The following is a 14,797-nucleotide window of genomic DNA, read 5'->3' as shown; positions in this document are numbered from 1 at the left end:
TGTTACAAGTTCCTGTATTTACTAAACTAATGGGCTGGATCTGCATAAAAAAAAAAAACTTAAGGAGACTCAACTTCAGGTAACATTTAGCCAATGTGAAGTATACAACGCAGTATACAACGCAGTATACAACTCAGTATACAGTATACAACGCAGTTATGCAGTATACAACGAGCTCACCAGTCTTCTTTTCAGATAATGGTTATGAATCATAAGTGTTCTGCAGCGGACGGTTACGGATCTTGCGACGTCTGTATCCTATGGGTCTCTCTCTCTCTCTCATATGTGTGTGTGTGTGTGTGTGTGTGTGTGTGTGTGCGCGCGCGCGCGCGCGCGCGCGGGCGACCTCATAACTAGAGCAAAGGGTGCCGGCGTTTGATACGTAGCAATTTCTCAAGAGGTGCAATGTTGGCATGGTTAATTATGCAATTCTACGTACTTTCTTTCGGAGCACAAAGCTTTTAATTTATTTTAGGCAAAAGTGGTGTACAATGGCTATAACAACTGTGGTTTAATTCGTTTTGCTGGCTGCATTTTGTAAACTGCACTTATCTTCCGCATCAGCCCACGAAAACGGCGAGGTACACGTCAAAAACCCGGTTGATACGGATAAGAATGTTTGCCACTAAGACTAATCGAGCAATCTGACGTTTTAAATACGGCACAGCCTTACACGGATACGCGATGCGATGAGTTGTGTAGTGAACCGAAAATGCCAGGTGCCGCCAACGCGCCCAGATCACAAATAAGCGGTCCTTTATTCATTCATAAACAGTCCGAAGGCGAATTCCCTAGTAAGCGGTTTCCTCACATATACATGCACACAAGCACACAAACACGAAGCAGCGAATTAAAAAAAATAAATACATATGACCTCCCTTTCGGTTCGACGACCTCACGCAGGTATATACATCGATGCACCGGCGGCGCGATTCCGGGGCTGTCGATGTGACATCGCAGGCGCTCGCTTCTATCGTATCCTCATTTACCGTGTCGCATGATTATATGACTGCACGTATGGAAGTATTGAGTCTGGCAAGATTTTGACACGTCCAGCGAGGTCCGGAAACATGTCAATAAGTGTCGTAGCCCATATGTGGGAAGACCGAAACTTGCTCCTTACGGATGTCGGGATTATTTTTTTAATGAACACTGTGGCCGTTGCCCACGTTATTAATCTGTTGATGTCTTTTCTAGTTACGACAAAAGGTGTATCCTATGTACGCCGAGTGCGCGGTGCTCTTAATTATTCCGCCTCACTATCGATTTACGCCGGGCCGTGCATTATTCGGTCGGGCGTCGCAAGACGCATTACCGCAAATTGCGGTCTCGCCGCTGTGGCGCCGGCGCATCTCGCGACGCCCTGCGTCATCCAGTCACGTAAAAAAAGAGGGGGGATTGCTTCCCTCCGGATTTTTCTGGGTGTCTCGGGCACGCAGATACGGCGCGTGCAAATGAAACGAGCCCGTCCCTCGGCGCATGGGGAAAGCATTCCCTACAGGAACACATCAAAAGGCTTAGCACGAATACGGGCACGCGGCCAAAAGCAGCGCAGCCTGACATGCTGGCGGAAGTGTGTCCGCGTGACGGATACACGAATAGGGTATGCCTCCAGAGGGACTCACCTGTGAGCGTTTTGATCGGATGGCGACCGTTGGTAGTTCTTCCAAGGCGAAAGACTGCTGCGGTAATGGTGGGGTCGCCATTGCGGGGAAGCTACCTCACAGTGGCGTACGGCGGGCACAGCAGCCTCGGCATGGTGCGTCGCTGGTGCGCCCCAGGCCGCCCTCAGAGCCGCTCAGCCGTCGCCGGCGTCTCCGGGGCGTCGGCGAGCCACGACGGAACCGAACACGCGCACACTCACGGTAGCCACGACACGAAGAAACGGCGCCGCACCCGCGGCGTCCACCATCGGGCGAAACACACGGCCAGCTCTCCTATGCTTATTGCTTTTTTTTACCGCATCTAACAGCTTTTGCTCTGCTTGTGATCATCTGCTGCTGGCAACTCGTCTTGGATCGCTGCCCGGCTCGGTCTACTACCAACATTACGACCTGGCTTCGGCTAGGCGTGACATCAACGCTGAAACCGCCAGATTGAAATCCTGCATGTATCCTCCGAGAGTGCGCGTTTAATCTCGGAGGCCATGCTTTACAGTGACAGTGACGTCTAGAAATGACAGATGGCAGCATGCTTCAAACGTCTAAACGGGGTCCACACGTTTAGTCACAGTTGGTCAGAGTCAGAGCATGTTGCTTATAGCAGACAATCTGGAAAATTTTTACACAATCATTGGCTGCACCTTTGATTTACGCTACTCAGGTGGCTGTTGCATGACATTTTCTTGTTTTATAATGAAACTGCGTACGCATGCACACAACCCAGGGCTTCTTCGAAGCTCTCTTGAATTTAGTATCTTGGAGGCTCTTTAAGTATTAATAATACCCTCTAGATGGCGCTACTAAGCCACATACGCACTCGCGCACGTTGAATTGTTTTGTATCAAAAAAAAAAAAAAAGAAACCTACCTTCCTCATTCTATGCCGCATCTAATTCACGGCATCAAGCATTTAAATTTGATGGCACGTTTGGTATTTGTGCTACATCAGCGAGGCTACGCTTTATCAACGGGCACCGGTTCCACATTAGCGTATCACGAAGCTAGTGCGTATATTGTTTCTTGTTCCGGTTCCAGATTAGGATTCGCTCGAATGTTTGTGGTGCTGCATGTTTTTGTTGTTGTTGTTGTTGTTGTTGTTGTTGTTGTTGTTGTTCTTTTAGAATATATTGCAGAGGCGTAGAAAAATGTATTGGGAATCAATGAAAAGTTACAATTAATGCCTTCCTGATCATACATACTTACATAAAATACCATAATTGAAACATCATTGGCATTTCTGGTAGCGTGGTATGATGTAAGGCTATCATCGTAAGGCAAATAGCAGAGCCATCTCAGTCATCTAATTTCTTTAGTAACGCTACTAAATAATGCATGAAACAGGACAACGCGGCGCCGCTTTTTGCTGCCATACAAAACCTTCAGCCGTAGACAACCGCGGAAGAGCAGCTGTTGAGCATGACAATTTGAGCCATCTGAACTTCGGAGACTGAAATAATTGAGTTTCGTTGAAATGCGTTCGCATTCCGCTTAACAAATTTAAAAAAGAAAACAACAACTTCAGTGGCTGCGGCGCAATTATGTACGTGCAACATAAATACATTTCCTAATAGGAGTATGAAAAGTGTGGGCGTCAAGTGAGGCACTGAACAACTTCAGCTCCATATCTGCAACATACTGTATGAGCCCTAATGTAAATATCTAGAACATTAATTTGTAAACATTAGGCAATAATAATATTTCTTTTCACGCGCATTTTTTCACGCTTCGATGACGAATTGCGTGTCCATTGCTACTGCAGAAGCTGAACCAAACATGGCATATATCCCAATGGGCACTGAAACTCACTCGGACGTCCGGATAGGATCCCGACGTCCAAGTCCAAAAGCAGTCGTCTTGGGGACATCCAGTGGATATCATTATCGGATTCATTTTTAACATCAACTTCTTATCCTCCTGAGGACGTCCTTCGGTCATTCATGCTGTACATTTTGCCAGTGCACCGAGCCGGACTTTGTTCGAATTTTAGTGAAGAACTGCTTCCTTGCTGAGCATTTCTGCGCTTGCAAAAGCCAACATAGAGCTGGCCTCGAGTGCATTCAAGCTATGTGAACCACATCTAGCTTTGTTCAGTATAGACATCAACCTTTGTCAGCGAAATATCAACCAGACCTCAAAAATAATGCAACATAAAATAGACCAAATTCGATCGAATTCTACCCGCTCTTGGGATTTTTTCCTCTGGTGGAGAGCATGCAGGTATTCACGGAGGCAGGTTTCTGAACTGGTTCTAAAGCACAATGCGATCGTAAGCTACCAAGCCTGCGTGAACGTCTCATTGTTATCGGTGAAAGTGTTTACATTTTATGTAAACATAGCTTGCTTTTGGAATCTGTGTTCCATGGGTGCAAGTTGTATTTTCATTGGTACATATCAATACTGCATCATCTTTGCGGCAGAGATTCTACAGAAGACTAATATGTTTACGCCAAGTGTGCAATTCAGTCGATTATAAGTAAAATGAACATCCCGCAGACATCCCTTAATGGTCCACAGTTCGTCATACGGATGTCTGATGGACGTTTAGCAGTGAAAACACAAACTAATTCTTGCGTCCGTGGAACATCCGTATATCCGTTCTAGAGATCCGCGGGACACCCCTCGGAGTGCCAATTATGGTAGTCCAGCGGATGTCCGCCGTACGCCCTTAGGCCACCTGCGGAGGTCCTACGGATGGCCGAGATATCCAGAAGCGGTAGCCCAGCGGACGTCCACAGGAGTTCAAAGGCCGATTGGGATGTAATATGTGAAAAAGTATCAGTTAACTGCATAGGGCTGGTGCACCTAGACAGGGCTTCCATGGATACCTGAGGGCTTGTAGTGTAACGTTTCGAATAATTTTGTAATCACTGCGCGAATGCGCTCATCTGAGTTTTGTCCTTAATGATGTGGCATGCTCACGCTGTCGTGCAGCTTGTTGGCTGGCTGAAATCACATATACAGGGGCTTCCATAGGTGACTCTATTCGAAATTGAAATGTGTGGCGGTACACGGCAGCTTTGAAATTAATGCCAGTGGTCGGTATCGCGGGCGCTGCTGAAAGAAACGAGCACATTAGTTTATGATAGGCAGAGTACAGCAGAGACAGAGTACCACAGACACGTCTACGAAGAGCACCAAAATCGTCGCTTTCTCCATACACTCAGTTAAAAGGGCTCGTCATTCATACGCGCAACGTTTACGAGAACTACCAGCGGGGCACGCAAGTGGGTAATAACGTTAATTAGCTTTTGTGTTTTTGTTTTGTTTTTGTTTTTGTTTTCGTTTTTCTTCATAATATCTCGCGACCTGAATGCGATGACGTCGCCCCTGATGTGAAAACAATGTCTCATTTTATTTTAATGCGACCTAGTAGAAATATCAAACCTATAAAGAAACACCTGCAGGATAATGTAGTGTGGAGGATGAAGTACGTGCATCTTGAATAAAGTTAATCGCACCGGTTATTTGCAAGATACTTAAGTACATTGTTAACATTTTTTCTGATCAAAGGCGTTTTTCATATTCAGTTAAATATGGCGAAGGTGAATGCGTTATAAAAGGTGGTGGTGTAAACAAACTGTCAAACTATCGTCCTATATCTGTACTAGCCCAAATTTTCTAAAATCCTTGAGGCCCTCACTTACGACAGGCTTAGGATTTGTGGCAGAAGACACAAATGTAATTTTTCCTTCCTTTAATCTGGCAACACTTGCAACCAACGCCAATCCATCTCTTGCTCATCTTTCCAGATGGCTAAAAGGAAATAAGTTGACTTTCAATGCCTCCAAAATTACGTACATATTAGTTTGTCCTACAAACTACTACAAGATACAGTACCACTACAGTCAAATTTCATGGAAGCATTCTTAAGCATGTTCAGGAACAAATATTTCGTTGGGCCATTGTATATGATTTCAAGACAAGCTAAGTTGGACTGCACACATGAATTTCCCCACTTTAGACCTTGCCCGCTCCATGGGATGTTTTGTTCAGGATAACCTACCTAATAACACTGTGGCTACTAAAACGAACTCTATATTATTCCCTCTTCTATGTTCTAAACTTAGATATGGTTTACTAATGTCGGTCACCACCTCAAATAAATTACAAGCTTGTCATCTTACTATATATATATATATATATATATATAAAGAACTAGAGGAATGGGGGTTAACCAAGGGTCCCAATTTTTATTAATCATTTATTTTATTTATTTATTTATTTACAGTACACCCTGCAGTGCCGAAGCATTATAGCAGGGGAGTGGGTACAACATGAAGTGACTATCATACAAGAGGGAGGGATGACAAAGGAGCAATGCATCAAGATAAAAATAAGTACATGAAAAAAGTACATGAAAAAAGTACATGAAAAACAATACAAGAAAAACAATACAAGAAAAGTTCATTCAGCCTGCAGTCATTGGTTTGGAAGACGATTGCAATTACAAATCATTGATTAGTCTTAGAAATGCATCCCGAGGAGCACTCACAACTTCAACTGGCAACTTATTCCATTCAGAAATACTGCGGGGAAAAAAAGAAAACTTCATATAGTTCGTTTTGCAGGAAATTTCACGTATTTTGAAACTGTGGTCTCTTCTGTTTGAGATATAGTGGGGTGCTTTAAGGTATTTTAGCTTGTCAATGCCTGTCGCGTCAGTGTATATTGCGTGTAGAAGTTTCAGTCGGTGCTTCTGGCGTCTTATGTGTAGCGGTTCTAGTCCGATGTGTTTCTTTATAGCTGTTATGCTTGCGTGTCTGGAGTACTGCTTTGATATAAACCTGGCAGCGCGGTTTTGTATGCCTTCTATCTTATCAATCAGGTATCGCTGGTGGGGATCCCACAAGGCAGTGGCATATTCTAATTGTGGCCTTACCAGCGACTTATATGCTATGGTTTTAAGAATCTGAGGGGCAGTTCTAAGGGTTCGTATAAGTAGGCTAAGCATTTTCCCGGCTTTCCTGACGGTCATATCAATATGGCTGGAAAAGGACAGATCAGCAGTTAGATGAACACCTAAGTATTTAATTTCGTTAACCTTCCTGAGCATGGAATCTCCCAGTTTGTAAGTTGGTTCATTAGTGATTTTAGATTTAGTGAATGTTACCTGGTAACATTTATCAGTATTCAGGCTAAGTTCCCAGTTTTGACACCAGGAGGCTATGCTGATGAGGTCCTGCTGGAGTACGTCTATATCATGTTGATTGCGAATGGATCTGTAAACAACGCAGTCATCTGCGAAAAGTCTAATTTGTGAGGAAATGTATGAAGCGATGTCGTTGATGTAAATTAAGAACAGCAGCGGCCCCAGCACCGAGCCCTGCGGCACTCCAGAAGTGACTTGGGCAAAACTAGAATTCTTGCCCCCTATAACTACGCATTGTATTCTGTCGTTCAGGTAATCTTCAATAACATTCATGACTTTCGCATCCAAATTAAGAGTGCTCATTTTATGTATTAACAGATCATGTGATACAGAGTCAAAGGCTTTGCGATAATCGAGAAAGACTGCATCTGTACGTATTCTTCTTTCGGCACTATCTGCAAGCTCATGAAATAGTTCTACCAGCTGAGTGGTACAGCTCACGCCTTTGCGAAAACCGTGCTGATTTGGAAAGAAAAAATTGTTTCCTTCTAAGTGCCTTATTATATTGCTATAAAGAATGTGCTCAAAGATTTTACAACATATGGAACAAAGTGAAATTGGCCTGTAGTTAGATACGGATGACTTGGAACCGCTTTTAAACACTGGAACTATATGGGCTTTTTTCCAATCATTAGGGAGCACGCCACTTTCGAGGGTTTTGCAGAATATTATTTGTAAGTATTGAGATATAATGAATGAACAGGCTTTGAGTATCCTCGGAGAGATTCCGTCTGGTCCAATTGCTTTGGCTTCATTAATGGAGTTGAGACAGTTCCTGATACCCTCCAATGTGATAGTAATTGGGGGCATTACGTTTGGCACACTGTATGTAGTGTTGGGAAAATTATTTCTATGTTTCATTTTTAGAAATACTGATTTAAAGTAGTTGTTAAAACAGTCCGCTTTAGCGTTGCTTTCAGATATCTGGGTTCCATTGTGAAGAATACTTGGAATACCTGTACTCTCCTTCCGCGTCTTTCTTAGATAGCTCCAAAATGCTTTTGGATTTGTCTTGATAGAATCAGCTAGTCCGGAGAAGTACATGTCCTTGGCGGTATCAATAGCCTCGATATATTCTATGTGTAACTCTTGTAGACGGCGCTCGTGTTCCTTTGATGGGTTCTTTTTGTATTTTTGATAAGCATGAGTCCTTCGCTTTATCTTCCTTTTAACCTCATAAGTCATCCAGGGTTTGTCTACTTTTACTTTGTCTGAGACGTATTTGAAAGGTACATGTTTTTCAGTCAATGATGACAGCATGCTTTTAAAAGAATTCCACAGAACGTTCACACCTTCGGATGAGTGTTGTGAAAAAGCCTGAAACGCTGCTTCCAAACCAAGACTGATTTCATTAAAATTTGCCCTAGAGTAGTCATACACTTTGCGAGTTTCGTCGGTAGCAGGAATTATTTGTGGCAGAGTAAGCATTGCAGTGACAATTTTGTGATCGCTAATACCAGGTGAAACACAAACATCATGAACAACGCTCGGATCATTGCAGAATAGTAGGTCAAGGATGTTATTTCCACGTGTACCGTTCATCACGTATTGATCAAACCCATATTTGCAAACCATATCAAAAAATGCTGAACAGGTTTCGTCTGTACGCAAGCTCTTATCCCAGTTTAAGTTTGGAAAATTGAAGTCACCTGCTAGCACAATTCGATTAGGAAGTCAACAAACAAAGACACCAAGGACAACATACGGGAAATTACTTGTACTTATTAACTGAATTAAATAAATGATAAATTAATGGCAATGAATGTGGATGAAAGAACAACTTGTCGCAGGTGAGAAACGATCCCACGTCTTCGCATTTCGCGTGCCATGCAGCATCGCACCCGTTTAGATATTGGTTGACGAAAGCTGGTGGACTAGGTTTCGTCAGAGTACAGTAACACATGAACAATTCACACATAGCTTTGAAAGCACCGTATCAAAAACAGAGTTTCAATTATGATTCATGTAACGTAGTGTACTTGCTTGAGTGCGGTACTTGCCACATGCAATACATAAGCCAGACAGAAACACCTTTCAGGATCCATTTTAACAATCACAGATGGCATGCCGAATCCCAACCAAACCTACCACTCTCGAAATATGTTAACATGCCGGGACACTCATTTAACAATCTCGAAGTAACGATACTCGAATCTGGATTCCGCACCAGCCATGACCGCGATCTTCCCGAGTTATACCTTATTCATAAATTTAACACTGTCTCGTCTGGAATAAATGGAAACAAAGGAAAGCTAACCTGTCTAACTTTAGATTAAGCACAAGGATACACTTACTGCACAGTGTAATACATACATGAATTCCCCACGCTTCTTCTTTTCTTCTTTTTTTCTTCTGTTTCTTTTTTACTTTTTGCGCATGTGACTTTTTGACGTAGCTTGAAGTAGCACGCCTAATGCCTCCATTTTAGATAATTCGAGGTTGCACTTGGAGCTGCCATGGGCTGACATCAGGCCTATGCATGTGTACATGTACGTCGTTTTGTTTTCATTGCGCAGGATCATGGTGACCGCTCGCACTTACCTGGGAGTCCTGTTTGCATATTGTATCCTGAACACATCTGCATTTCACCTTGTTCTGTTTTCTAATATGCGTCACATCGATAGTCATTTATGATGCGCAGTGTAAGTTCAAGTTAGCGCAGATTGTGCGCCGTCTGTGATACGGTGCTTTTAAAGCTGTGCGTGAATCGTTCATGTGGCGCTGCACTCTGACGAAGGCTGGCCCACCAGCTGAAGACGTTAAGTAAACATGCCTTACTTCCGATAAGCTCGTCGCCTCTTTCCCGCATCCTGCATATATTACGTCTGCTTCGGCGTATTAAACGTGCAAGAAACTCCCTATATATGTATATATATATATATATATATATATATATATATATATATAACGTGTGTGAGTGTGCGTTTGTGTGTGGAAGTACCCTAGGGCCACTGCTTTTTCATTCTTTACAAATGAGCGCAATGACCATAGGCCTACTACTCGACATTATGATTGTGTAGTTATGGCTCCTGTGATCGTTGCTCAGGCTGGCGTTGGGAAACTAATTGATGTCATGAGTCAACACTCATGGCCTGGTTACGACTCTATTATTTCAAAATTTCTAAATATACACCGACGTGTTGGTTATGTTATTCTAACAAAACTTTTTTTCAGCAATCACTGGATACATCTACTCAACCTAGACAATGGAAAATCGGGTAGGTTGTTCCACTGCGTAAGTCGGGTAACAAAAATTTAACAGCTAATTATTGTTCCATGTCACTCTCAAGTACTTGCTGTAAATTTCACGAACATATAATCTGCAAGCATCTTGTTAACTTCCTTGAATCCAATGCATTTTTCACACCAGCTCAGCATGGATTCAGAAAAACATTTGCATGTGAAACTCAGCTTGCAATCTTTACACATAAATTGCATCGCATTCTCGATCATTCGTCATTTGCGTTTTGTATTTTTTAAGACTTCGCTAAAGCATTTGATAAGGTCTGTCAGCATCTTTCACTTTATAAACTACGTCAGCTGAAACTTGACACTAATATTCTGAAGTGGACTGAATGCTTCCTATCTAATCGCACTCAATTTGTAACCGCAAACAGCCATAACTCACCACTTCGATGCGTTACTCCCGGTGTACCACAAGGTGCAGTGCTCGGGCCTCTTTTGTTTCTCATTTGTATTAACGACCTCTCTTCCTCGTTATGACCTAACATTCACTTATGAGGAAGCTTTAGCTCGGGTGCTCCTATCTAAATGCATGTAAAAGGCGAATTCGTTTTTCTCGGCAACCACTGCACCAAATTTGGCGGGGTTTGTTGCATTTAAAATAAAAAAGTTAAAATCTAGTGATCGTTTGTTTCAAATTTTCTATTTAGGTCGTCATATTTTATTAAAAATTGGCAAAATTCTAATACTTTCAGAAAACGAAACTATCGAGTTTACAACTCTGTAACTCGGCAATGAAAAATGATATCACAATTCTTTGAATTGCATCTAATAGCACATCTAAAGCGGACAACATTGATATGTTACACATGAATTAAAAAATAAATTAGTAATATGAAAATACAGCTTTTGCAGAACCTTTGTACACAACGTAAAAAATTCACGTAAGATATAAAATGACATATCGAATTTTTTCGCTTTCAATGATCTAATGGGTTCCGTTTACAGAATCGCGATATCTTTTATTGATGCAGAGCTATTAATTTGTAAACTTCGTGCTTCTTTTTTCTTTTTCAAACGTTCGATCTTTTTTAAAGTTTGGTAACAGAATTCAGGCCCTAAATCGAAACTCCGCTTCCAACAGCCACTAGAATTTAACTTTTTCTCTCAAACGCAACAAATTGCTTTAAAATCTGTCCAAGGATTATCTCAGAAAAACGTTTTTGTGTTTTACATGTATTTGAATAGGCCGCGTCAGAGTTGGGCCCGAGCTAAAGCTTCTTATTGGGTCATGATTGTTACCTTTCGTGCAATAACTAATGCAGAGGATCGTAACCACCTTCAGCCTGATATAATTACATAGCTAACTGGTGCAAACATTGGTTACTAGAACTAAACGTTGGCAAATGTAAAGTGATGCGTGTATCCTGAATAAGTAACAGCATGCATACACATTACCTAAATAATGTTCCCTTGGAATTAGTTAACTTATATATGCCTATGTGTGCATATCTCTGCTAACTTATCTTGCAATCTCCCGAGTGAATACATAATTAGCAATGCTAACCGCATGCTTGGCTACCTACGCCGTAACTTTTCAAGCACCCTTTCATCCCTAAAAATGCTTCTTTATATCACCCTTATTCGACCGTAACTAGAATATTTATGCGCTGTCTGGGATAGTGCCATTGACAAACAAATTAATTCATTAGAACTCGTTCAAAATAACTCAGTTCGTTTAATCTTATGTAATTACAATAGAACTGCAAGTGCGTCTACCATGAAACCCAACCTTGTACTTATGCCACTTTTTTCTCGTCGTAAAATCCCACATTTTGTTCTTTTTCAGAATCTAGACCATCATTCAACATTCCGCAACGAACTCATTTTTCAGCCACAATGCGTATCGCGTTGAATCGACCACCGTTATAAGGTTGGTCTCGAATCATGCTATGAATCATTTGTCCCCCCCTGCAATAATGCCCTTGTGGTGCTACAGGTACTTGTATAAAAAAAAATAAAAAAAAATAAATACATGTGTTACATATGTTAGTGTGCTACATATGTAGCACACTAACATATATACATGTGCTACATATGTTAGTGTTTTTCAACCTCGCTATTTCAATTCCTTCGCGCCAACGTTCAGTAAAGTACATTCGCGACAACAGAAAAGCAGATTTTTCCAAAATCAATTTATCCCGACACCTATGCCACTAGTTCTTGCAGGCACTGCAATGACTTCACTAGCCTAGACCATATGCTCTGGCGTTGCCCCTCGTTACGAGGCACAGAACAAATCAGTGAGGACAAGTGGCTCTCCGCTACCAAGAGCCGCGATGCCGAGGCGCAACTATGATCTGTCCAGAGGGCCCACGATGCGGCGGTCGGGCATGGCCTGACTGTCCCAACGTGGGAGCGGCCCGCAGCGCGCTGAGTCGCGCACCTCAGGACCTTAATTAAAGTTTTGCATCCATCCATCCATCTATCCATCCATCCATCCATCCAAAATCAATGAGGAAATGGTCGAATTTCTCCAACACTTTGTACAATCAGCTCCTACTAGGTCTATTGATGAAAACTGGTCTTCCTATAAAGAAAAAAATATCTCTCTAATAGAACAGATAGATACCTTCCTATAGGGCCGACGCAGGAAGAGGATTCTCCGCAAATCGAGTGTGCGACGGTAGAGGAACTGGACGTGCCCTTCACAGAATCGGAGATCAGGGCGGTGCTCTACAATTTAAACAGCAGATCGGCTCCGGGTCCGGATAAAGTTTCTAATAGGCTATTACGAAACCTGGGCGATAAGGCAGTGGAACTACTAACTAAGAAGGTGAACAGGGTATGGTAGACAGGACAGGTGCCTGACGGATGGAGGTCGGCTATAGTGACACTCATCCCTAAACCAGCAAAACCCCTTCATTTGGACAACATGAGGCCAATATCACTAACCTCGTGCATAGGCAAGGTAGCTGAGCACGTGATCTTGAACAGGGCTTCCGGGTACATAGAGCGCAGAGACCTCTTCCCACATAATATGGTTGGTTTTCGGCCCGGCCTATCGACGCAGGAGATTACACTAATGCTAAGAAAGCAAATATTTGATAGCGGCACCCGGGACGTGAAAGGGATTCTCGCCCTGGATCTCACTAAGGCGTTCGACACAGTGTTACATAGATACATTCTGCAGGCCACGGCCGGGATAGGCCTGAGAGTTAAATTCCAAGCCTTTGTCAGGTCCTTTCTCATGAATAGAACTGCTACTATTCAGGTGGGACATATTCGGTCGAGCGTGTATAGATTGGGGGCTCGGGGTACCCCTCAGGGATCAGTCATATCGCCACTGCTCTTCAGTATAATCATGAAGGGTCTATCAGACAGTCAGGGCGGCCTCCAGGGCATAGGTCACCCACTTTGCGCAGATGACATCATGATCTGGTGCCCAGGGGGCTCCCTAGCTGAAATGGAGCAAGCTGTACAAGCGGCCTTGGACGAGACGCAGGCTTACCTCGCGGACACGAGTCTCAAGCTGTCTACGAGTAAATCGGAGCTGTTACTTTACAGACCCGCAAGGCAAGGGGCTAGGGGTCTGACACCCCTCAACCAGCTACCCGTGGTATTATATGCGAATAATGGGCAGAAAATTCCTAGAGTCGACTTAGTTAAGATCATTGGCCTGCTCATAGACACGAGGGGCTGTAATGCCAGAACAATTACCCACGTTACAGCCAAGACGGAAAATATGTTGCGGTTAATTGCTAGGGTGTCCAACCGAAAGAAGGGGTTAGGTGAAGGCAACCTCCTTCGGATGTACAACGCGTTTCTCATGAGTCATATTAACTATGTGGCGTGAGCTCTAGTATGGACAAAAACGGAAAAGACCAAATTAAATACCCTCATGCGCAAGAGCATCAAGAAAGTGCTAGGCTTGCCTATTGCCACAAGCTCCGACAGGCTAGATCAACTCGGGATGCACAATAGCATAGACGAGATCACAGAGGCACAGGTCACTGGCCAGGTGGTTAGGCTATCATCGACCAAAGCTGCCAGTCGAATTCTCGACGAGATTGGCATGGCTCCTAGGATAATGGAGGACCGGCGTATAACATTGACACTAGAAACGAGGGCGACCTACCTGGTGAGGCCCTTCCCGCGAAACATGCATCCATAGCACAACGAGGGCAGACGTAAAGCCCGTGCACGAGCCATCTTGAAGAAAGTTTGAGATGACAGACTCCGCGGTCTTTGTCGATGCGGCGCAGTACGCGAACAGGAGATTGTTCGCGTTGTCGGTTGTAGACGGACAGGGGGTGCTTCGCTCCTCGGCCTCGGTCAGAGCGGCCACCGCGAGTACAGTAGAGCAAATTGCGGTTGCGCTGGCCTGGTGTGACCCAGAGCGTTCCTACATTTACACCGACTCGAGAGACGCAATCAGAGCTTTCGAATCGGGTAACCTCGCACGAGGAGTGGCCTCTATTCTAGAGAAAAGGGCTTGCCTGGGTTCTCATTTTATCACGTGGTTCCCCGCACACATGGGGACGAACGTTCTCGAGGGCTTCCCAAACCTCAACGAGCTGGCCCACGACCGTGCGCGAGAACTCACGCGCCGCGACGGTCTGGAGGCTCCGGAGGGGCAGGAAGGGACTCAGCAGAATGATCCACTCCTCACATTTAATGAAATTACCAAACATTACCAACTTGGTCGGATAATTTATCCTCTGCCTCACCCGAAGCTCAGTAGAGGTTAGTCAGCTACTCTTAGAATGTTGCAGACGGGATCTTTCCCGTCGCGGGGATTCCTC

The 14,797-nt window shown here is 43.7% G+C and overlaps 1 protein-coding gene and 1 long non-coding RNA gene across 2 annotated transcripts in view; one reads left to right on the top strand and one right to left on the bottom strand.

Moving 5' to 3' along the window:
- The window catches only part of Ca-beta (Calcium channel protein beta subunit), a 132,401-nt gene extending 130,455 nt beyond the window's left edge, over positions 1–1,946 (bottom strand). The window contains exon 1 of the mRNA XM_050189867.3: positions 1,626–1,946. Coding sequence (XP_050045824.2) covers positions 1,626–1,706 — 81 coding nt within the window. The 5' untranslated portion in view covers positions 1,707–1,946. The remainder of the gene's footprint in view (positions 1–1,625) is intronic.
- Positions 1,947–2,101: 155 nt separating this feature from the next.
- On the top strand, positions 2,102–12,514 carry LOC140216075 (uncharacterized). Its single transcript, XR_011892717.1, has 3 exons — positions 2,102–2,664; positions 9,984–10,027; positions 11,842–12,514. It is a non-coding gene; the product is annotated as an uncharacterized lncRNA (long non-coding RNA).
- The last annotated feature ends 2,283 nt before the right edge of the window (positions 12,515–14,797 follow it).

Source organism: Dermacentor andersoni, chromosome 2 (assembly GCF_023375885.2).
Source record: "Dermacentor andersoni chromosome 2, qqDerAnde1_hic_scaffold, whole genome shotgun sequence".
NCBI classification, from domain to species: domain Eukaryota; kingdom Metazoa; phylum Arthropoda; class Arachnida; order Ixodida; family Ixodidae; genus Dermacentor; species Dermacentor andersoni.
This window is presented reverse-complemented; position numbering and strand designations above follow the sequence as displayed.